Source organism: Terrapene carolina, unplaced genomic scaffold (assembly GCF_002925995.2).
Source record: "Terrapene carolina triunguis isolate 2854851 unplaced genomic scaffold, T_m_triunguis-2.0 Scaffold250, whole genome shotgun sequence".
Taxonomy (NCBI): Eukaryota; Metazoa; Chordata; order Testudines; family Emydidae; genus Terrapene; species Terrapene triunguis.
Window position 1 is genome coordinate 1,549,574 of NW_020664601.1, and position 24,898 is coordinate 1,574,471.

At 43.9% G+C, this 24,898-nt stretch overlaps 2 protein-coding genes and 1 non-coding gene across 3 annotated transcripts in view; 2 read left to right on the forward strand and 1 right to left on the reverse strand.

Annotated features, from left to right (window-relative positions):
• LOC112113280 (USP6 N-terminal-like protein) overlaps positions 1-7,100 on the reverse strand; it is a 176,346-nt gene extending 169,246 nt beyond the window's left edge. Inside the window, exon 1 of the mRNA XM_024209520.3 lies at positions 7,017-7,100. The gene's annotated coding sequence lies outside the window, so the exon portion shown is untranslated. The remainder of the gene's footprint in view (positions 1-7,016) is intronic.
• A 331-nt stretch (positions 7,101-7,431) lies between these two features.
• TRNAA-AGC lies at positions 7,432-7,504 on the forward strand. Its single transcript has one exon. It is a non-coding gene; the product is annotated as a tRNA-Ala (tRNA).
• A 5,067-nt stretch (positions 7,505-12,571) lies between these two features.
• Positions 12,572-24,898, forward strand: part of RNH1 (ribonuclease/angiogenin inhibitor 1) — a 37,654-nt gene continuing 25,327 nt past the window's right edge. The window contains exon 1 of the mRNA XM_024209514.2: positions 12,572-12,648. Coding sequence (XP_024065282.2) covers positions 12,582-12,648 — 67 coding nt within the window. The 5' untranslated portion in view covers positions 12,572-12,581. The remainder of the gene's footprint in view (positions 12,649-24,898) is intronic.

A 24,898-nucleotide genomic window follows, 5' to 3' on the forward strand; every position in this document is an offset into this window, starting at 1 on the left:
ACTGACCATTGCCGGCGCTCCCCTGCCTGAGGGGCGCGCTACTGACCTTTGCCGGCGCTCCCCTGCCTGAGGGGCGCGCTACAGACTCTGGCTGGCAGCCTTTCCGCTGCTAATTCCCCGCTGGCGGAGGCGTAACCCCGGCCAGCCCGTGACGAAGTAGCTCCCCAGCGCCCCCTAGCGGGTAGGCGGACCGACACCGATCACACCCTCAAAGAGTTCAGCCAAGAATTTAATTAATCCTTTTTTTTTTTTTTAAATGAGTGTCATCAGCATGGAAGCATGTCCTCTGGAATGATGGCCGAAGCATGAAGGGGCATACAAACGTTTAGCGTATCTGGCACGTAAATACCTTGTAATGCCGGCTACAAAAGTGCCATGTGAATGCCTGTTCTCACTTTCAGGTGACATTGGAAATAAGAAGCAGGCAGCACTATGTCCCATAAATGTAAACAAAATTGTTTGTCTTCGTGATTGGCTGAATAAGAAGTAGGACTGAGTGGACTTGTAGGCTCTAAAGTTTGACTTTTTTTTTTTTTGTTACATAACTGCACCCAAAAACAAAATAATCTACATTTGTAAATTTCACTTTCATGATAAAGATATTGCACTACAGTACTTGTCTGAGGTGAATTGAAAAATATTGTTTCTTTTATCATTTTTAGAGTGCAAATATTAGCAATCAAAAATAATAATATAAAGTGAGCACTGTACACCTTGTATTCTGTGTTGTAATTGAAATCAATATATTTGAAAATGTAGAAAAACATCCAATAATATTTAAATAAATTTCACTTGGTATTCTATTACTTAACAGTGCAATTAAAACTGTGATTAATTGCGATTCTTTTTTTTTTTTTGAGTTAATCGCGTGAGTTCACTGTGATTAATTGACTGCGCTAGCACAGATCATTTCACTACTTCCCCTACCTCTCCACTCTGTAGTAAACCCCTGGAGAAAACCAGAAGTGCAATACACAAATAACTAGCACTGTAACTTTGTTCCACAAATGAGCCTACAGTAGACATTAGTAAGATCACTATTGATCAGAGGGGAAAAGGCTGCAGTGGGATATTCTTTGAAAATATATAGTGCAAAACTAAACCTGATTAGTAAAATGTCGTTTCACTCAGCAACACTTCCTAGCTAGAAGACTAGCGAACTACCATGCAGTGGGAAGAGAAAGGAGAATCCCCCTTTTCAGGGTTCAGAATGGAATAGGAAGATCAGCATTGGCAGGAAGCTTGCAGGGCAGAGACGGCCATTTGGCCCCAAAGAGGAATTGAACATGCCAGCTGGGAATGGGAATGTAAAAGAACAATGCAAGCCTGCTGGCCAGTCCCAAACAAAAGCTATTAAGAGATGAGCCAGCTGGGTGAGGAGAGAAGCCAGCAGGAAAGGGGCTGGAACGCTGAGGGAGCTTTGATGGTCATTTCAGCTATTACAAGCTCACTGGCAATGCAAACACTCCACATTGCTGACCAAATGAATCCCATCCCCGCCTCTCAGAGTGGAAGAGGGATCAACTAACTGTTGAAGGTGTTAATAAATGAGTGTTTTTACGCGTGCTGGCATTAGTTCTTCTGTCAGAAAGCCAGCAGGGCCTAAAGCAGTGAAGGGAGTGTTTGTACTAACAGAGACTCTTAGGCAAAGCTGACATGAACTAGGCAGAGATGAGCTAAGCATGCCTAAGAACACTGTCAAAAATACATCCAGTGTGTGTTTCTGTTCAATTTGATTGTACTGAAGAGGAAGCTTAATTTAGAGACTGGGATTTACATATTTCTCAAGAGTTCTTAGTACAGATATATGAGAGACATTTTCCCTGGATTGGAGCCAAGTAGCTTACATAAAACTGTACTGAACTAAAAGAGGCTGGGGCAAGTGCCTCATTTGTTTAAGCGTGGAGGGTCTTGGTGCATACACTGAACCCTTATCTAGCCTAAAGTCCTTGCTCCTGACAATCCATGGCTACAGCCTCAAGGGCTAGAGCAGAGATTCTCAAACTGTGGTCCATGCAGAGGTTGCTGGTTACCTAGTGCTGGCTTCTGTACCCTATTTCCAATTGCTAAACTGCATGGGGAAACAGCTAAAAATGCAGTAAGAACTATTAATATTTCTCTTCTACTTAAGCATTTGCTGATGTTACCACAGGGTATTATGCAATAACAAATGGGAGGGGATGGTCTGCATGATTCGGAACGGGAGGGCAGTTGGCCCACCAGAGAGCATATCTGTATTTAGGCGTGGTCCACACTATGAAAGATTTCAAGAACCCCTGTACTAGAGGCAACTAGAGTTCTGGCGGTGAGATTTGTTATGTGTTTCTAAATATCAGTTCTGGTTTGTTATGCAAACAATGTTGTGTTCACGCTGTTTGTTTAGCATTGATCATATTTTTGAGTTTGTTATAGACACCATAGTTTGTGCTAACATCTGCTTAATTAGCTGGATACTTACTTCTGTGTTCTTTGGACCAGTATGGGGGGGGGGAGGGGAGACAGAAATTTTAATCTGTATTGCTAAAAAGTGTTACAGAATGACTGGTAAATTCTGAACTGGGTACTGCCCTCCCAATAAGGATGTATTTACATGTGGGTTTAGCACCAGAATTTTCTCATGTCTAACTTTGATGTGAATATCTAGATTTAAAAAAAAATCAATTGTAGCCAATGGAAAACTCCATTACCCATCACAGCACCAGACTGTGAGCAGGCAAATCCTCCCAGTTTGAGTCTACTGAGTGTTAACTTTATCTTGGAATTATTTTTACATTGCTTGAACTAGGCCCCCATTAATAGAGATACCAGGTACGGTGATTCAGATTTCATGCAACGTTGCTGGAACAGCATCAGTCCAGCCACAGCACACAGGTTCTCATTATCCCTGGTCTTCTAGAAAGCTTTTACCCAATGAGCCTGGCTGTATGACATGGGCAGAAAAAAACAACAGGAAAAAGAAAACAGGGACTGTCCAAGACATCAGTGTCTTTCTAGGAATACCCAAGCCTTCTTGCAAATTATCTTCCAATCCATTTAGCAGATAAATGAATGTGTTCAACCTTCTGACTGAGAACTGCAAAGCCATGGTACATGAACAGCAGGCAATTATTCTGGGACATATACTAGCCTTATCTAAATAATAATGTTTGTGAACATTTATTTTTACTTTTTAAAATATACACAATAGGAGTTCTCCTTTCCAATATTGAACTAAAGGGAACCACTGGAATCCACTGACATCATTAGAAACACCAGTTGTCTTACCTTATGAATTTAGATCTATTTTGCTGAGATTGTTCTCTGATGTTAAGATGCCATGTTTACAAGTTCCAACCCCATGAGAAACACTCACACAGTGAACACAGAGCTGAGAGAGCTGACCCACTATAGCACATGTAATTAAGTGCCGAAAAAGAAAGCACAGCAGCTATAGAAGTATAAAGCTCAAATGCAACCACAGATAAACCAATGGGCTTTCAGTTTCAAATTGTACCTTCCTAGCATCCCTTTTTCATGATTATTTGACCTTAAAAAGATAAGGTTATACACTCAAGTATAGTCTCTTTCCGGAGAAAAAGGAAGCAGGATTTTGGCTGCAAGGAGAGTTCCCCCAAAAGCAACCAGACATCAGACGTTATTAAAATACATAATCAATGTATGAGAGAAACAGTTGCTTGATCTGATGAGAACAAGCTAATCCCTTTAAAGCCCCCTAACACTTTTACATTTCATCAGCTGAAGTCACTGATGCAACCAATTTTGGCAGTCAGGACTCAGTCACAGGAAACACACAAATAACACAGCAACTGGCCTGCGGCACCTAATCTAGTAGCGTCTAAGAAAAATGCAGCATACGTGCTTGTGACTGCTTAAAGTAACTCTTTCGGCGATTTAGCTATAAGACTAATTTCCAAAAACTTCAGTCAGTGACCACCACCACTCATGTGGAAGGTATGTGTGGTAAACTAGTAAGGGGGTACATACAAACACTATGATGCTTCAGAATATCGAAAGACAGAAAAAAAGCTGCAGGCAAGTCCCTGGGGTCTTCTAAACCAGCAGGGTGTAAACAAGACAAAGACTGTGGAGAAGCTAAAGAGTGTGCATGCACATCATTTCTCACAGGTAACTAGGATTGAACACCTAAGGTAACTGTTTATGGGTGATGCAGGTGAAACAATATCAGAGATAGAAGTGATGGAGCAAGATGACAAATTAATTGCTGAAGGCCCAACATGTCTCTTGAAAATATTAATGGTGGCCTTGGGACTGTGTTTATACATCAGCTTTTCCTTCACTACTGTGAAAAATAACAATAGTACTAAAGAATGTAATACCTCACAAAGATGGAGATACTGTAATTATGATAAGAATAAGCCAGCACAGCTTCTGTGGAGCTAAAGTCATGCCTCTCTCACATACCAGAATTATCTCAGATGTGACAACAGTGGATAAAGAGAGGAAAAAAAGGGGAGATAATTTAATCTTTCAAGAAGTTTTGATAAAGGTCCTTCAAGCAGCTATTAAGAAAATCTGGTAAGCAGAAGGAAAAGGCAGAATCCTTTCATGGATTGAAAACTGTTTGAGAGAGGAAAGAGAACAAGAATATACCATTCTCAATTGAGAAAGATGTTAATATAGCAGGCTGCCTCAGGTATCAGTACTGTAGTAGTTAATCTGGACAAGGGGTGAAAAGTGAAGAGGCAAAATATAGTGAGCACAATGTCATTCAAACTTTTAAAACTAGGGAGAATTAAAATTGGGCAAAGGGACAACAAAGTAACTGATTAAACTTAATCCAGATAAATGCAAAATACTACACAATGGAGGGACCAAGATAAAACACTCACATATATTGATGAGTTTGATGGACTGGATAATCTACCAGATCTTTTCCTTTGACCTAGGCGTTATCATGTACAGCTCAATAAAGACAGCTCAACATGCAGCCGTGGTCCACAAAGCAACTAAGATGTTAGGCAGCTATCAAGGAAGGTTAGAAAGTATTATGGACAATCCTTTATGCAGATATTTAATTATAAGTATTTGCCTTGAACACTGTGCTCAGTTTTGGTTATCTTGTACCAAACATTAAAGAAACAAGAAGAATACAGAAGCAGAAAAAACATCTCTCACTACAAGGAGAAAGAAAGAGAAATTAAATGGGAGCAAAATAAAATCTAAAAAGGAAGCATTTTAAATGTAATTATACGTCATATATGGAACTTGATGTTGCTGGATATTATTTAAACAGATTTTTAAAACTCAAACACACTAGATGCATGCATTTGTAAGTGCAGTTGTAGTTACACTAAACTAAGATAAAAATTACAAAAGCTCTCAGTCATTTTCTTCAGGACATAATCTGATCATCAGCTGGGGTTAAGAAGAAATTCTTAAATCAGACAGCATTCCCCCAATTGGTCAGATGCATTACACTTTTTTGTTGCTTTTTTATTTTTGTTTTGGATTTGTTGTGATTTACTCAAAAGTAATTTGTATAAGCCCTCTAGAAGAAAAGATACTGGATGGATCATTGTTCTTGTCTAGCAAGACAGTTTCTATATTTGTATGAATAACTTTATACAAAGATTGTCTCATATCTCTGCCTTAAGAAAGCTTTACTAACCTCTTTTATTAAATATCATTATTTTAATACTAGCATAACTAATGCAACCATTTCTTAAGCAAGAATATCTCATTACTCACATAGCATAGGTCCCAGAATTCAGGTTCTATTTTTCTATATAGTTATTTCAAGCATGGGGGGAAATATAACAACAAAAGAAGTAATACAAGTTCAGGTACTGTACCTCTGAGTACTGGTATACCAACCTGATGTCAACAATAATCAAGATGTATAAGTCAGAGAAAGAAATGACACTGTGGTAATGAGCAGGGACTGTGAACAGACTGTGAACATTTTAGAGATTCCCTCTGTGTGAATACATTCATTCATTCATTCCAGTGCAGACTTTTCTGGCATTGAATTCAACACCCACACCAAACCTTTTTGTATACCAAGAAAATTATGCTACCCAGTTACCAATGCTAGTTTGTAAAATCCTTAAGCATGCAGACTGTTCAGATCAGCTGTCAGAAGATCATTTTCCAGTGGGGAAAATGAAAACCCCACACCAATACCACTTCCACCCCTCCCTTTCAATATTTTAAGAGAATCTGTTTCTACATTTTTAAAGTTTAGAGGACAAGATGAATGAATTCTATTCATAAGAATTCCAAATCCTTCCCTAACAAAAGCAAAGACACATAAGAATTATTTTTTCTTTCAGTTTTTAGGTTGAATATAGGAACTTTTTCACCTTAGTCCAGGCCCCATTCTTGATACATACTTCATCCCTGCCTAACCGCAACTGCCCATAAAAGCCACAACGTGCCCTGAACTACAGTGTTTTTTATCAGACTCCTGCGCTGTAAGATACATACAACTCCCTATACATATATGCACCATATAGACAGAGTACAGAAAATACACTACACTCAAAACCCCCATAGCTACACACCCAGAGCCTCCCCATAGATACAGGCACCTTGTAGCCCCACACAACAGATAAGCCCTTCACATAGATTAGCTATGCCTATATGCCCCTCACATCCCATGTCCCCAGGCAGACCTCCCTGCCACATTGCCCTGCTATAGAAATGCTCCCATACAGAACCCTATGGACACCCCCCAAACACCTCGTGCCCTGCATATACCACACCCCCCATATACCACCCCCACTGCATATACCACCATGCAGACCAGTGCACATCACCCCACATACCCCGCCCCCACACCTCCTGCCCTGCCCACTCCCCCCACATACCACCCCCTGCCCTGCCCAGTCTCTTTACCGCCCAGACACCCAGGAGCTCCAGGCGGCGGGGGGGGGGCGCCCATCTTTCCCCCAGTCCTTGGGGCAGCCGAGCCCCCACACGCTCATCACACACTCCTAGCCCCGCCCGGGGGGGGGGGTCTGCGGCCGCTGCCCCGCGGGGAGCCGGCTCCTTACCGCTGGGCAGGGGGCGGCGTCCGTGCGCGCGGTCCCGGCGGGAGTCCCCGTTCCCGCTGCGCATCCTCCTTAGGGCGCGAGCGGCTGCCGGCTCCAGCCCCGCCAGCGGCGTCTCACAATGAAACTGAGCGAGCGAGCGAGCAGCCCCCGCGCCGCGAGCCTCCCCCGTCCATCCCGGGGGCTGTCGTATTGCGCAGGCGCGCGATGTATCTTGGGAAATGTAGTCCTTCCTCCTCCCGCGCTTTCCGGCTGGCGCCGTCCCCCGTTACAGCCCCGGCACCTGAGGCAGGTGGGTTATTCCCGTAGGACGGTCAGTGACTGTGCGGCGGCGCCTCTCCCCTACTCAGGGACGTTGAAGGCTCGCGGGCTGGGAGGGAGACTATAAAGGGCTCTAGAGTCAAGTCTTGCGTTATGTGGGGAATTAGCTCAAATGGTAGAGCGCTCGCTTAGCATGCGAGAGGTAGCGGGATCGATGCCCGCATTCTCCAACAAGGTTTTCATTTTTGTGTTTTCATAACTTCATTACATGAGAGCAAATCCCACAGAAAAAAAAAACATGGGGCTCAATACAGCTAAATAATTTAAATCAAGCGAGCCACCAATCATTTCAGTTGTAAACAAAACAAAAAGGGAGGGTAGGGGCTACAGCTGGCACTTTATTATTGCATTTAGTTATAATTATCTATGTCATTTCTTATTTATACAAGGGGGGGGAGAGGTGACTGTTCCTTTGCCATAAACAAATAAGACGAGATCTCTGCTCTCCGATCTGAACTCCACTTCATCAAAAATCCGTCCCAGGTAGCTCTGTCTGACTACTTGGTTTGCAGTGTTATAAACGCTGCAGTGCACTAAAAATGATCATTATGTGCGTGATTTGGGGAATTCAGACAATAGCTGGATGCCTTGCACTCCATGCCTCCTGTCCTGGGTGTTTTCTGTCAATCCAGTAACATCCGTTCTTATCTTTGGCACCATTTGCCGAAAGTGAGGAGTCATTAAAAGAGCCCGAGGAAATCATTAACAAATGCAAATGCTATTTAGTGGTGAAATTTGCAAGATTAAAAATATCTGCTTCACCCAGTAGATTAATCCAGCCCAGAAATAATGAAAAATAAAGACAAGATATTCATAGGGAAAAATTGGAAGACTGGTTTTATTAGAATGGGCATGCCAAAAATACTCAACTATTACAAAGAAGAAGAAATAGGGCTGTGAAAATCATTACCCACATTTAACAAGTATAATTATTTAAAAGAAAGAAACTCATCTTTTTTAATCCAAGTAATAATTAGAAACTGAAATTAAGGTGAAAAATCAAATAAAGAGTTCACATGTCCAATAGGAGATCTTATTGAATAATTAATTACCCTTCCAATTATCTTCAACTTTTAATAGTCAAGGAGTTTAACTTTCAACCATTCAGAAATCCAGAATTAACAAATTAGAAGGGTTTGTTCAAGGACTCAATTAACAGTTTGCAGATTAATTTTAGATGGTGATCTATGAAGGATGGTTTTGGGAGGAAATCTGAGCTCTAATCTTGACTGTGCTACAAATTTTACTGTTTGACTTTAGTCAAATCATTTCATCACTCTGTCCCTGCTCTGTAAAATGCAGGTACTACTACTTCCTTTATTTGTCTTGGTTATTTAGACTGTAAGTGCTTTGGGGCAGGGACTGTCTCCTACTATGTATATGTACAGTGCCTAGCACAATAGGTATAACACAAACAGTAATAAATAAATGGCATCACTTAATTAAATGTTTTAACACTTTGGGGTGGGTGTCTTTATTTCCCCCCTCTTTATACCTCTTCTACCATCCAAGTCTTCATACCTCCATGACCCTCCTCATAGTAAGGGGAGCTGGATGTGGCACCCTGTGAAACTCATCACTGCCACTCTGTGCACTGAGGGGAAAATACTTCCTGCAGGATCTTGCTAGCTGCTGCTTCACTTTTGCACTTCTCTACATTGAAAATGTATTGTTTGCAAGCTACAGTCTGGAGAAGGGCTACAAACACCTACACATGCATAACAATTCAAAACACTCAGCTTCTTTCGTAACATTTAATTTACAATGACAACTGGAAGTCTCCACAGAAATCTTTCAAAGTACTAGTACAGTATCTTTGCCACTCAGGACAGGGACTTTAATGGGAAGTGTCCTATGAAACTGAGGAAGGAACAGTTCAAATGGGATAGCATTACCAGAAATTCCACTTGAAAGGGGACTCTTGGCCATTGCAAAGTGATTAAGTGGTGCTTAATATAGTAACATCCACAAAATCTTAGATAGCCATGGATTTGCTACAATACTATTAATGAAGAGAGAATATTGACTAACACAATTGCAAAGCACAGCTCAAAAAGTATACAAAGTGTGTGATTTTTTATCTAGCCTGGGATTTTGCAGTGATCTTATAAAAGTTTCAGGTTTTCTGATTCCATAAACATATGAATTATCCAGATGTCAGCAAAATTGTCTTGTAAAGATATATAAATTTACACTGGTATTTGCCTGCAGCAGGCATTTAATGGGAAAGCAAAATCCATTTAATTCCCCTCTTTCATCAGTAGCTATGCAAACCACATGCAGAACATTTCTCTAGTAAACTTGTTCTTAGGGGCCAGCTGCTCTCACTCTCCATGATAGCTTTTCATGATGCAGTTTCCGTGAGTAAAACATGTTAACCCCAAAATCCAAGCAAAATCTTGGATGATATTGAAACACGTAAGCCACAGGGAAAATAAAAACATAATGTAGAGTTCAGTCACAGGACTAAAGGAAACTGAGCCTGCAATGCCCTCTGCAGGCTGCCAGAGAACTTTTCTATAAGCTCTGACAGAGTTTCATGCCATTTGAAATATCAAGTGAGAAAAAAAAGTCCTAGAAACATCATTGATAGATTAAATAGCTAGTTTATGTAGTTTAGAAAGGTCTTCTCTACTGGGTCATCTAATCCATTCCCCAGTGCTGTGACAAGATTGGTTTCTTTATCTCAGACACATCCCTGATAAAATTTCCAGTAACTTTCATCAGCTCCAATGTCAGCAATTCCACAGCCTTCCTTGGCAACTTGTTCCATAGCTGAAATGGAAAATTATTCTGAATATTTACCTACATTCTTAAACCCATTGCAAGTGGTTTTGTTCTTATTGACTAACACAGCTATAGTAGCATTATAGTCTTTGACTAAATTACATCATCAATGCTCTTCAGGGTGTACTGCACACACATCTTCTAACTAAAGCATAAACATTCCAATTACTGTATGTAGTTATTTAATACTATGTTTATTACCCAAACCACACTCTTTTCTATTTAATACTAATCTGAAACTAAGACACATCTTCCGATATTACCTTTTCTGCTATGGAACAACATGAGATTTGAATTATTAATAGTTATTCTCTCACTTATTTCTCATGCTATATACCATTGTTAGCTAGCATATTGTTAAGCAATTGTATTGCATAATAGCAGGAAAAGAGGTCAGAGTTGAAAGTGTGATTTGAGTGTCTAAAGTTAATTTTTGCATGTAGATTTTTGGTAGGGAATGTATGAACTGTTAGTATTCAAATCTTTGGGGCTAGATTCTCTGGGGCAGCACTGATGAATGGGCCTTAAGGAATTACTTATAACTCCTTGATTTGCTACCCTGACATAGGTTAGGGTATGTCTACACTACGGGATTAATCCGAATTTAGATAATTCGAATTTGGGAAACAGGTTGTATAAATTCGATTGTGCGCGGCCACACTAAGCACATTAATTCGGTTTTTAACCACATTAATTCGGTGGTGTGCGGCCACACTACCCCATTAATTTTAACCACATTAATTCGGTGGTGTGCGGCCACACTAACCCTAATTCGAATTAACAAAATCGATTTTGGCGCTACTCCGCTCGTCGAGGTGGAGTACAGAAATCGATTTAAAGCGCCCTTTAATTCGAACTAAATGGCTCTGTTGTGTGGACGGGTGAAGGGTTAATTCGAATTAACGCTGCTAAATCCGAATTAATCCCGTAGGCTTGGTCTACACTAGGACTTTAATTCGGATTTAGCTGCCTTAATCCGAATTAACCCTTCACCCGTCCACACTACAGAGCCAGTTAATTCGAATTAAAGGGCCCTTTAAATCGATTTCTGTACTCCACCTCGACGAACGGAGTAGAGCCTAAATCGATTTTGTTAATTCGAATTAGGGTTAGTGTGGACGCACACCACCGAATTACTGTGTTTAAGTTAATGGGGTAGTGTGGCCGCACACCACCGAATTAATGTGGTTTAAAACCGAATTAAGGTGCTTAGTGTGGCCGCGCACAATCGAATTTATACAACCTGTTTCCCAAATTCGAATTATCTAAATTCGGATTAATCCTGTAGTGTAGACATACCCGTAGTGTAGACCAGGCCTTAGAGTTGCTTTGGAGTATTCTACTCTATACCAGCTGGCAGTGGTCCCCAAGTAGGGTGACCAGACAGCAAATGTGAAAAATCGGGACAGGGGGTGGGGGGTAATAGGAGCCTATATAAGAAAAAAAAAACAAAAATCGGGACTGTCCCTATAAAATCGGGACATCTGGTCACCCTATCCCCAAGCCACATCTCTTCTTCCCCACTCTCAACATGCCCCTGCACAGGGGCTGCAGGAGATTTAGTTTAGATGGTTGGTACGTTATTATTATTTGTATAGCAGTAGCACCTGGGCGCCCCAGTCATGGACTAGGACCCGATTGTGCTATGAGGGTTTCCATGCACCAGGGGACTCCACAGCTGAGGACTTGCAGCTGGCTACAGCTCCCTTTGGGCTGCTTGTAGGCAGGGTGGACCAGTGATCCTGGCAGGTTCCGGATATGTCCTTATTACCATTTCCAGACATGGTCCATGTTTTCTTTTTTAACTATAATAGTCTTGGTATCATTTGTTACTTGTGGTCGCAACCTTTAATGTCAAAATAACCAGTTTTCTACCTGGACATGTTGGAGTAGCTACACTGCACTATCAATCATTACATTATGTGGGGCAGCACTGGGAACTGGAGTGTGCTTGGGATGGGCATGCATTTGGCCACTCCCTATTTTCAATAGCCACATTCTGGTAGTGTACGTTTGTTGCCTTCTCCTTTGCTACATTGTTGTCTTCTTAATCTCCAGTTCCCTATTCCAGGAACACTTCCCCCTCCACCCCCCAGGGGTCAACTAGTTACAGCAGCAGTGTTTCCAATTTAGTCGTTTTCTAACTCCCCCTCTAATTTCAATTCCTGGGGAAAACACTGCTGTTCCTCTTCTCTTATCCCTGAAAGTGGAGACTGTCAGTCTGCCCCTCCGCAGGGTGCTTTTTCCAGTCTGATACCTACTGAAGAGAGACAGAAGCTTTTGGATTTTCCCCACGCACAAGCTCTATTGCAATAGTCACATGTCTTCAGGCAGCGAGTAGATTTGGAGCAGGAAAAGGCTAATGCAAACAAAGGAGGAAGTGATCATGTGTCTGACTGTCAACATAAGCTACATCTAGTTCTAGTACATTCAGTGCCTTAGCACAGCTACAAGTACTGTATGGGAGCCAGACTTTTACGTTCCTTTTGCCTTCGGAGATTACCGTGTTTCTGGATCAGAAAAAGAGGTAAAACCGAATTCTAATGGCAAGAAATGGCTTTAGACACATTATTAACTATAATGCAACAAAACCACCCACCATGCTGGGTCCAAGCTCAGCTGGCTAGCCCGAGACTCTGCCAGTGCCACAACGTTCACACAATTATATCTGGTGTGCTAGTGTAAGCCCTGCTTGCATGGAGCTGTCTACCCAGGCTGGGAGGCTCACTCTTAAGCTGCAGTGTAGATGTACCCTGGATCTCCACCCCCAAGAAGCTGAGTGTTCCTCACCCATTCCTACCAGGCGGGATATCACTGTACCTGGAGTCCCTCCCTACCAATCTTTACCAGTTATTTCCTCTACGCATGGGGAATCCCTGCTCACTGTGGGTAGGTTTTCCCAGACGCTTCTTAATAAAGAGCGAGCTGAAGTCCACCCATCCACCTCACTTTATCAGTGGAGCCGCAGCCCCTCTTGGCTGGGGGACAGGGCAGTGTGTTGTGCCCTGAAGAGGCTCCCTTTTGGTGGTCCCCCTGCTGAATTAAAATGGGAGCCAGCCAGCAAGGCTGACCGTCCCGTGGCCACCAAAGACTGTCAAAGGTAATGGAGGAGATGGAACCAGGAGGATTGGGGTGCAGCCAGGGGCTGGGGGGGAAAAGGTGCCTCAGTTGTCGGACAGCATCCTGTGTAATGTGGGTGTATTGGTGAGCAGTGGCACTGCCAGGGAAGCTGAGATTTGGGGGCGGGGGGAAGTCAGAGGAGCCACAAATGAGGACAATCTTCTTTTTGGGTGGTATGGGGTTTGGATGGCTGGAGGGAACTATAGCAGATAGCAGAGAGGTTGGGGTAGGTGAGAGGGGATGGGGCCCAGCTGGGGAAACTGGGGGAAAGGGAAGTTGGGGAATTGAGAAATTGGGTTCTGATGGCAGAAAGAGGTTGGCCTAAAAAGGTGGTTTTGGCAGTGGGAGTTAGTCCTGTCATAACACTGCCATAGACTTGCCATTTGTTCTAGTTCCTGGAATCACACTGAATATGTTCAGAGTCTGAGCAATAAGCAATTCGATTTGCTCTATGGTTATCATTTGTCATCAGCCCTGGCCATGCTTTGTAGGGGGGTAGATCACAGCCATTCAACTTTAATTTCCTTGACAGAATTTATTTTAATGTGGGAGGAAAGGGGTTTTGCTTCAGCAGGGCTTTCATTAACCCTTGGCCGGATCTCCACATCCAGCTGTCTCCCTTGGTTTAGTGAGCACTTGTGTGTCACAGAAATGAATACCTTGGAAGCAGGGCTGTCGATTAATCGCAGTTAACTCATGCGATTAAATAAAAAAAAATAATCGTGATTAAAAAAATTAATCACAATTAATTGCACTGTTAAACAATAGAATACCAATTGAAATTTATTACATATTTTTGGATGTTTTTTGACATTTTCAAGTATATTGATTTCTATTACAACACAGAATACAAAGTGTACAGTGCTCACTTATATTATTATTTTTATTACAAATATTTGAACTGTAAAAATTATAAAAGAAATGGTATTTTTCAAGTCACCTCATACAAATACAGTGCAGTGGTTTTCAAACTTTTGTTTTTGGCGACCTAGTTGAAGAAAATTGTCGATGCCCATGACCCAACAGAGCTGGGGATGAGGGGTTTGGGGTGTAGGAGGGTCTCGGGGCTGGGATAGAGGGTTGGGGTGAGGGGTGGGGCTGGGAATGAGGGGTTCAGGGTGTGGGCTCTGGGCTGGGGCAGAGGGATGAGGTGTGGGAGGGGGTTCAGGGCTTTGGACTGGGGGTGCAGGCTCTGGGGTGGGGCCGGGGATGAGGAGTTTGAGGTGCAGGAGGGGGCTCCAGGTTTTGGGGTGGGGCTCAGGTCTGGGGCAGGGGATTGGGGCACGGGGTTGGGGTATGGGCTTATCTCCGGCGGCTCCCGGTCAGCGGCGCAGCCAGGGTGCAGAGGCAGGCTTCCTGCCTGTCTTCCCACCGTGGACTGCACTGCACCCCAGAAGCAGCCAGCAGCAGGTCCGGCTCCTAGCGGGAGGCGCGCAAGCAGCTCCCCACGGCTCTCACCTGCAGGCACTGCGCCCCCGCCCCCAGCTCCCATTGGCCGGGAACTGGCCATTGGGAGTGAGGAGCTGATGCTTGGGGCGGGGGCAGCATGCAGAGCCCCGTGGCCCCCCTGACTAGGAGATGCATCTGATGCTGGGACGCAGTGCGGTGTCAGAACAGGTAGGGATTATTAGTTTTTACTGGCCGGCTGCCAGGTCCCTGGGTGCTGAGCAAGGCGACCCACTGCCACGCATTCCACGATCCAGACTGGGTTGCGACCCAAAGTTTGAAAACCACTGTTGTAGTGCAATCTCTTTATCGTGAAAGTGTAACTTACAAATGTAGACTTTTTTTGTTATATAACTGCACTCAAAAACAAAACAATGTGAAACTTTAGAGCCTGCAAGTCCACTCAGTCCTACTTTTTGTTCAGCCAATCACGAAGACAAACAAGTTTGTTTACATTTACGGGAGATACTGTCGCCTGCTTCTTATTTCCAAAGTCACCTGAAAGTGAGAACAGGCATTCTCATAGCACTTTTCTAGCTGGCATCACAGCGTATTTACGTGCCAGATACGCTAAACATTTGTATGACCCTTCATGCTTTGGCCATCATTCCAGAGGACATCCTTCCATGATGATGACGCTCATTAAAAAAATAATATGTTAATTAAATTTGTGACTAAACTCTTTGGAGGAGTCTTCTGTTCTGTTTTACCCGCATTCTGCCATATATATCATGTTATAGCAGTCTCGGATGATGACCCAGCACATGTTCGTTTTAAGAACACTTTTACAGCAGATTTGACAAAACGCAAAGAAGGTACTAATGTGAGATTTCTGAAAATAGCTACAGCACTCGACCCAAGGTTTAAGAATCTGAAGTGCCGTCCAAAATCTTAGAGGGACGGGGTGTGAAGCATGCTTTCAGAAATCTTAAAAGAGCAATACTCAGATGCAGAAACTACAGAACCCAAACCACCAAAAAAGAAAATCAACCTTCTGCTGGTGGCATCTGACTCAGATGATGAAAATGAAAATGCATTGGTCCGCACTGCTTTGGATCGTTGTTAAGCAGAACCTGTCATCAGCATGGATGCATGTCCTCTGGAATGATGGTTGAAGCATGAAGGGACATATGAATCTTTAGCGCACCTGGCATGTAAATATCTTGTGACACCAGTTACAAAAGTGCCATGCAAACGCCTGTTCTCACTTTCAGGTGACATTGTAAACAAGAAGTGGGCAGCATTATCTCCTGCAAATTGTAACCAAACTTGTTTGTCTGACCGATTGGCTGAAGTAGCACTGAGTGGACCTAAATTCCCTGTAAACTGCAGAACCCGCCCGGCGGGGACCTGCTGTGGCACCCCCCACCTCAATGCCCAAACCTAGCTGTGGCCGGGGTAGGGATGCCTATCCCATGGCCCCAGCCCTGGAGCTGCTGCGGGAGAGAGCTGCGGGGAGAGAGCTGTGGGGAGTCCTCTCTTCCTGCTGTATCCCCAGAGCACCCTCCTGCACAGCCAAACCCCTCATCCCCGGCCCCCCCCCCGACCCCCCCCCCCCCCCCCACACCCCAACCCTCTGCCCCAGCCCTGAGTCCCTCATCCCCCACCCCCATATTGGTGCACATAACAAAATTCATTCTGCACATGGGTGGGGAAAAATGAGAGGGAACACAGGAGTGGACTTGTAGGCTCTAAAGTTTTACATTGTTTTATTTTTGAATGCAGTTTTTTTTTTTGTACATACACATGTAGAGTTAAGTTCCGCTTTCATCATAAAGAGATTGCACTACAGTATTTGTATGAGGTGAATTGAAAAATACTATTTCTTTTGGTTTTTACAGTGCAAATATTTGTAATAAAAATATAAAGTGAGCACTGTACACTTTGTATTCTGTGTTGTAATTGAAATCAATGTATTTGAAAATGTAGAAAACATCCAAAATATTTAAATAAATGGTACTCTATTATTGTTTAACAGCACCATTGATTGCATGATTAATTTTTGTAATTGTTTGACATCCCTACTTGGAAGATAATGGGTGAAGGGTTGCAGATGGGACAGTGCATCTATACATCTCATATGACCAGCTATCTATCAGCTCTGAGTTATTTGTTTTCTGGCAGTTTATATAGCCAGCTGGCTATAGATTAATTATATACAACGCCCATCGGGCTGGGGAGTTTCCTGGACTTTTCAACTTGTTCTTTCTCTCTCTCTCTCTGGTTTCCTATAGAGCCCATCATTACAGCATCAAAATGTTTCATGAGGATTTAGCAACATGACTCATTATAATCTGTGGGTAGGCTTGGCAGGATTCAATTTAAATCATTAGTCATTGGTACATGTCAGTTTCACCTGACACTGAAATCAACAAAAAAAATATTGATATCAGCAAGCACAGCTTCCCCCACACCTAGTGCCCACAGGGATCCGGTGTCACCAGCCCTGCAGGGAGCTCTCTGTAGCCCTGCTGTCACAGTGACACTCACTCACAGGCCAGGAGTGCAGGGGCTATCCCTGGCAAGAGCCATTTGACAGCAAGGTGGCTTCCCCCATGGCCAGGGTCTTGTCCTCCTCCCTGGTTGGGGTTCACTGCTCCACTGGGCCAGAATTGCAGGCTCCTCCACACCTGACACCCAGGTATCTCAGGCCCCTTGGCAGCACTAGGAGCCCCCTATAACTCTTGTCAGTGCTGCCCTAAGCCTCTTCCCCCCTTATTTTCCTGCAACTGTGAAAATTCAAATAAATAAAAATTGAAAAATAATGCTTTAAAATATCTGTTAAAATTACAAAAAATAAAAACTGGATTCTGCCAAGCCTGTCTCTGGCCCAGGTGCATGCAAGCTGCGCCCAGCAGCTCTCCCAGGGGCTGGGCTTTAGGAAACTTTCTGCAGTCTCTCCATACTGACCGTAATGGTCCTCCAGGGACCATTACGCTGGCCAAGGATTGCCAGAGATGGCACACTTCAGCCAGGCTCCCCCCTGGAATACTTACTACACTGGGCTGGGCAGCAGCAGGCGGCACAGAGCCAGCTATGCCATTGTTAAGCCATTGGGGCTCCTCTAGGCAAAGGGTATCCCCAGCTGGATGTTTAAGCTGGTTGTCTGTCCCGGTTGCACCAGAGCATCAAGTTCAGTGGGATTTGGATCAGGCCAATAGGCAGGGATGAAGGGCACAGGAGCATGCTTCACCAGGCAGCCACTTCTTGGGAATGTGAAAAACTGAGGCGGAAACCTCTCTCCAGTCCATAGGCAGCAAATGTCATCAGCTGCACTGGTAAAATCTCTGGTCACCACAGACTGAGCTTTCCAGGGGACCTATGTACATTTGCCTGAAAACTGTTGCTTGGTGAGGCTTGGTTACCACTATTGCAGAGGTCCTTTAAGCTGTCCCCTGATGGCTGGTTTCTATGGTCTGAAGTGGCAATGTGGAGGAGATGATCATCGTCACATTGCAAAGTGTAGAGTAGACTGTCCAAGTCCTCTTTCACAGAAGGACTCACTAGGGAGGCAGGCAGAGGTCAGCTGTTTATTTAAGAGATAACCGGTATCACTTTCAAGTTACAAAACAATAACCTAATGCCGAGCTAAATAAACCTCAAGGCCAAAGGCTGAGGAGTTTGTTAGCCTAGGACACAGGTACTGTATTACCAAGCTAACAGAGAATGCCACCATTGTATTGTTATACTGAATTGTATCTGCATCCCCACCCTTGATGTTCTTCAGTCCACCTGCTCTTCCCTGCCCCTAGAGGAAGTTAATAAACCCAGACTAGCGGCCGGGGGGGGGAGGGGGTCGAGGCCAACCAGGTGTGAAATGCTGCTCAGGGACACAGATGGTGAGCACTAATTGCCTCTTCTGGCAGTTATCTTAGCCCTTATCTGTAGTTCTTCCCTGCATTTCTGAGCAACAATTTGCTCCCAGCTTGGCCTCCACCTCCTTCTCCAGGTTCATTAACTGCAGAACTGGAGGGTGGAGTCTCACATATGCCTCCATGTCCCTTACGTGTAATTAGTCTTCTTGCAGCTGGGAAATGGGGGGGGAGGGTGGGAGAAAGGGTTAAAAATAGATTAAAATGCAATTCTTAGTAGAGGTGAGGGGCTAAAACTGCCTCAGGGTCAAGGATGACTAGGTGGGATGTATCACAGTCCTGGTAAAGTTCCCCTGCTGGACTCCCATCATGCTGGGCCAGCTGTGCTTTAAGCTTCCTCCTTAGTCTGGGTAGGCTCCAGAACTCTCTCTTGCTTTGTCCTCCTCTCTAAGCACAGGCAGTCTGTTACTCCTTCCCCGAAATGGGGCCTCATGGTCCAGCTGTCCTAAGCTCCCCCCATCCCAAAGGACAGGCCAGTTGCTGAAGCACACCCTTTCCCAGAGCCCCAACCATGTAACATGTGATGGGCAAAGCACACAACAACAGGCAGGGCCGGCCCACAACATTTTGGCACCTGAGGCGGGGAGCTCAAATGACGCCCCCATACCCCCTCGCTTGGGCCAAAACTTTGAAAGGTCTCAATTGTGCCTTCTTCCTGTTCTACTCCTCTCATGGTACTGCTCTGCTACCTACCCCAATAAAGGAGAACTAACAATTTAAAATGCCTTGTTCAAAAATTTTAAGTAACACTTAACTTTCAAACGCCTGAACAGCAAATGTAACTTTTCTTGTCTGCGTAGTAAACACTGGCATTTTTATCTGTTTGAATAATCAAAGTGGTGCCTTCTTGGTTGCAAAGATTTGAACTGTTTCCTGCTGAAGGTCCACAGTCTGGGCCATCTCATGCTCTATTGAGGTGGTTGCAAGGCCGACCAGCCTCTCCTGTGTCATTGTGGAGCATAGATGTGTTTTTATTAACTTCAGCTTGGAGAAGCTGCGTTCTCCACTGGCAACTGTTACAGGAAGTGTTAGAAGTATGCGCAGAGCAACAAAAGCATTTGGAAAGAGGTGGTCATCTTATTTGTGCACATATATTCCAGAACAGCCTTTGGAGTTGATCCTGCTGTATCTTGACAGGGCTTTCAGTTCATCACCTAAATCACTCGCATCAATATCGCTCATGTCATCATGTGTCAACACTGTCTCTAGTGCCCTGCATTGCTGTAGGTCTTCTTCAGGTACAGTGAGGAGTTTTGGAATATCATACAACATCCCAAATATACTGCTGTGTTCCTTGAGCTCCTTGAAACGTTCTTCAACTGACTGAATTGCACAATCTAGCACCTGGTTAAAGAATTCAACTTTGAATTGTTGTTTGGGGTCTCTTATGGGATTATCCCATGCCTCATATCAAAATGTCTTCTTCTTCGGTGACTCTTGTATTCTTGAATGGGTGGGGAAATAGCTTCAGTGTGAAGTTCCTCTGCCAACTTCTGTGCACTCTTCAGAATGTTTTGAAATCCCTCATCTGACCGGTAAGACTGTAGGTATGACTTTGCTTTGTCCAGTTATTCCATTGCTCCAGATATATCAAGGTCAACACCTTGGAGTCTCTTGCTTACAACATTTATTTCAAACAGTACGTCATGCCACAACACTAAGCCACACAAAAATTTGAAGTTATGTACGTTTCTGGTGATTCCATTTCCCACTACCACAGTTCTCCCACAAACAGTTCCTGTCATAGCATTATCCTCCATAATGGCAACTATGGCATCATCTATCTTCCTAATTTGGTGTTTGATAGGCTTTATCGCCTCCACTCGACTTTCCCATCGTGTGGCACTCAGTGGTTTCAGTGTCAGAGAGGATGTTCCCAGATGTTGCTTCAAAATTTGTCATCGATAAGTTGATGCAGAAAAAAAAATACATAGCTGCTTTGAATTACATTAAAAAATTCAGCAGCCTCACTAGAAGCTGATGCTGCATCGCTGACCACCAAGTTCATTGAATGAGAACTGCATGGGACAAAAAAAGCTCGAGGGTTTAACTCTCAGATCCGTGTCTGCACTCCTCTGTTCTTTCTTCTCATGTTGGCATCATTATCGTAGCCCTGACCTCTCATGTCAGCTATCGCAATTCCCGTATCTTCCAGCTTTTTAAGAAGCACATTTGTCATACCAGCTCCTGTAGTATCATCAATGTCAATACATTCTAGAAAATGCTCTCTGACAGTCACCATTGCAGGAACATTTTCACTAGGGTCTGTTGTTGTTACAAAATGCACTATTAAAGTCATTTGTTCCGTATGGCTGATGTCAGGTGTGCAGTCCAGAATAACAGAGTGATAGCTTGCTGACTTCAGATCTGCCACGATCTTCTGTTTGACTTTTGTTGCCAGTAACTGTATGATCTCATTTTGAATTGTTTTTCCAAGGTAGTGGTGTGTGTACATTTCTTGAGTGGTGACTCTTCTTAGATGCTCCTGGAGTACAGCATCAAACTCAGCCATCAGCTCCACAATGTTAAGGAAGTTTCCATTGTTTGGCACATACAGCTGATCTGAAGTGTCACACAGTGCTAGGTTTTGGGTAGCAAGCATTCTCACAATGGCAATGAGCCTTTTCAGAACATTTTGCCAGTAAAGAGACTCTGATGCAATCTTCTCTTGATGCTGATCATCTATGGCGGCCTTTAACCTTAGTCTCATCTCAAGCTCTTTCCACCTATGGAATGCTCTCTGGTGATTTGCTGCCTTCTCATGGCATGCCAGATTTCTAGCCAGATTTTTCCAGTCCTTTGTTCCTGTAGAACCCAATGTGGCTGGAACATTAGACTGGAAGAGTTTGCAACAAAAACAGATGCAGCATTCTGGGTTTTTGAGTACATAAGCCATGGCCTCTCCACTTTGTCACCATTGGGGATTTCACGCCAGTAATGTGTTGGATGGAAACTTCTATTTTCATTGTCTTTGGGGAACATGAAGTTTTTCACTTGCTGTGGCCCATGCAGTACAAGGAAGTCCCTCAGGCTACTGCTCAAGTGGGTCCACAGTCCTGGATCATCTAGACTTAAGGAACTAAACTCAGCAGCAGCTGTTTCTTGCGCCTCCACCACACTCTTCTCTGAGCTACACTTTTCTTCAGGAATGTGCATGGTTACATCCATTTGAGATGGAGATATGGATGCTGCAGTAGCTGCCAGGTCACCTGCACTCTGACTAACTGGAAGATCAGGCATCTCCTCACCACGCACATCCTCTCTGGGGCCGGAAGGCTCACCATGACCATTTGTGTCTATGTATCTCAGAAGAGCTCCTTCCTACTTAGATAGAAAAGCTTCCTTTGCTTTCTTTCTTTTTCTGAATGCTGCCCCAGAGGGGCGTTTTCTTCTTTCACTCATGACTGCTGTTCTGTGCCAGCTGTAGTGGCTCTCAACACTCAGTTAAGCGGGACAAGTAAGCAGGCTGGTAGCAGGGCCTGAGTGAGGGAAGAGATCAGCGTCTTAAGGGCCTAACTGGCTCTTACTACTTCAGTTGACTGCCTGTTCTCTTCAGGTGGGTTCAGGGAAGCAGCAGGAAGCTCCTGAGAAGCCAGTGTTAATCAGTCCAGGCTCCTGGGGGTGCTAGAGAGGTACAGAAGAGGCTCCTCCTCCTCTCTCTCCCTGCAGCTCCTGCTGCTTTCTGTTATTCCCTCTTACCGTTTCTCCTGCCTGCCTGTTATGTCTCTTGTGCCCTCCTTCCTCCAGCACAGCACTCCACCATCTCTTTCCATCTAGAGCAGAGAGAATACATATGCACCAGCAGCAGACACAATTTTCTACACTCTGGGTCCTAGTGGCGCCTCCCCACTCGCCCCCAGTCTGGCACCTGAGGCACCTGCCTCAGTTCGCCTCATGGTAAGGCCAGCCCTGACCACAGGCACTGCACAAATGGATTCTAAAACAATTACTCTTTATTTTAGCCAATGCAAGAAATATACAGCTCTAGATAAAATGATACAATTACCTAGACATGTCCCTGCCCCAGGTTCCTAACCGCTTTTGAGGATTGTTGGGCTTAGGTCACAATCTTTTAAGGGGTCCAGGATCCTTCCCATCCCCTCCTGCAAAGTCTCCTCTCACCTTCCTCACCACTACCTCGCAAATAACAGTGACTAGAGCCTCTTTATTTTGTACCCTTCAATCCCCTTGCTCAGGTGACCCCCAGATTAGGGTTATCTAGTGATTTAAGTCCACCACCAAGAGATCAATTGCTCAGTTACCACCTCCTGGAGTTAAGAGTTGAAAAACTGGTTTGCCCAGAGCAGTAGCCATCACTTTGTCCAAGGGTGCTCCATTTCAATAGACAATCATCAATGTTTAATGACCCTCCATTGTTAGCCCTGTGCCAGGTGCAATAATTTCTCCTGTCACCTCCTGTGGATTTTAGCTCAATATGGAGGGAAAAGACATCAGAGAAGTGAAGCGCCACACATTCAAAATGACGTTTGCTAACTGACCCAGACACAGAGTTCACACTATCGAACAGAATTCATGAGCTGTACATAGATTTCCCAGATTGTCACAGGGAGATATTAGGAGGTCAGAGGAGAAGATGGATAGGGTTGAGAAATAGAGGTGGCCATGTTTGCTGCAGGGAATATGGATGAGGAAGGTCAGAGGGCAGTAACAAATCAGAATGGTGGGATTTATAGTAGACAGTTCATTTATAGTAGAATTGCTATAAATTTAGAGACAATACAGTAATTATACAGATCAATATAACCTGATTGGCTGAGGACTATTAGCCAACCAATACAGGGATTGCATAAAAACACAGCTAATATTTTCAAACTTGAGCCCATGAATTCAGATACCTAACTACAGGCTTTAGCCCCTAAATAAGTGGCCTAATTTTCAGACGTGCCTTTAATGGGACTACTCCTGTGCTCAAAGTTAAGCATGTGTAGGTGTCTGCAGGCTCAGGCAGTAAGTAAGTTATCAAAATAAAGACTTACTCCATCAGTTTGTTTTCAGGAAATTTGCTCTGGCACTTGGTACCAGAGCTAACCAAGATCTGCTCATGTTAGGCTTCATTTGTTACAGTCACAATCAGCCTTATAAAGTTGCACCATAAATTAAAAAAAAACTAAACACCTTAGAACAACATTGTTCTGCTGTCCTCTCTGGCACCTAACAGTATTCAGATACAATGCATAAGAGAGGAATCACCAATAAAATACACAGGAGGGGGGGAAATGACCAAAAATGTGTGTGTGTCTCTCTATCAGGCATTGTGTGTATAACAGCAATTTTTGTCGCCAAACAGCAGTGGTTGCATAGAAACCAAGGCAGGAAATAGCTGGCTGCTGTCTCTCACCGACTCCCTTTTCAAAGAGCTGTGCACAGCCAGACAAGTATTGCAGGATTGGCAAAACCTGATTCTAGTTTAACTTTTCCTTTTGTGGGATGGGAGCTATAGAGGCTAATCTGTGGATGAATGGCTGGTTGTAATTAATCAGAGAATCATCATTTGAGTTAAGAAGAAGGAATCTTATATTTTAAAAATAAAATAAAAAAACTGGAGGAGGGATTCACTTCCTGTTCATTGGGTCTAGCCTAATAAGCTATTTATACCCACACTTTAAAGCCATGGGCTTTTCCATGCTCCATCCCTGGAAAGTTGGGGTGGGGGGGGCGAGATTACCCAAGGGATTTAAGTGTTTGGATACAAACATAAGGGAATGAGAAAGGGCGTGGCTAGCAGGCTAGAGTGAGGAAGCGGTTTAGAGAGATGACACATAGAATCCAGTAACTCACATGAATGTAGTTCATGCAATAATAGGATGGATGTGTCATGGAAGCCTCCCTGTTTCTCCTGACTATGTTCTGGGTTTGTATTTAGCCTCTGGGAAAGCCCTGTGATGGCCGCACCTTCTTCCAAAATAATCACCATAGCAGCAAACGGCGAACTTTCACCAGCTTATCCTGAAGCTTTCCACTCCTTTTACATGTGAAATGGCTGAGAACAGAGGCTTCTCAGCCTTAGGACATACAGCTCAACCATGCTCAGTGTCTTTCAAAGTGTTTCAGGAGAGATTCAGAGGTACAGGGCCAGGGAGAAAAGCTGTTGCCTGGGGCGGTTTGTAAAAGAGATGGAGGTAACACACTGATGGGGACATAAACCCTTAGCAATTTCCCTGAGAGCTGGACATTTTTAAGCCTCTGAAAATTGTTTTTTTAGACTCTTCAACCAAAACAAACACATTCTCAGCAATGGTAGCTGGGGTTGTTAAAGGTCCCACCAAACATAAGACATCACATGCCTTTTCTCCCTAAGGGATTCTCCTTCATGCTGCT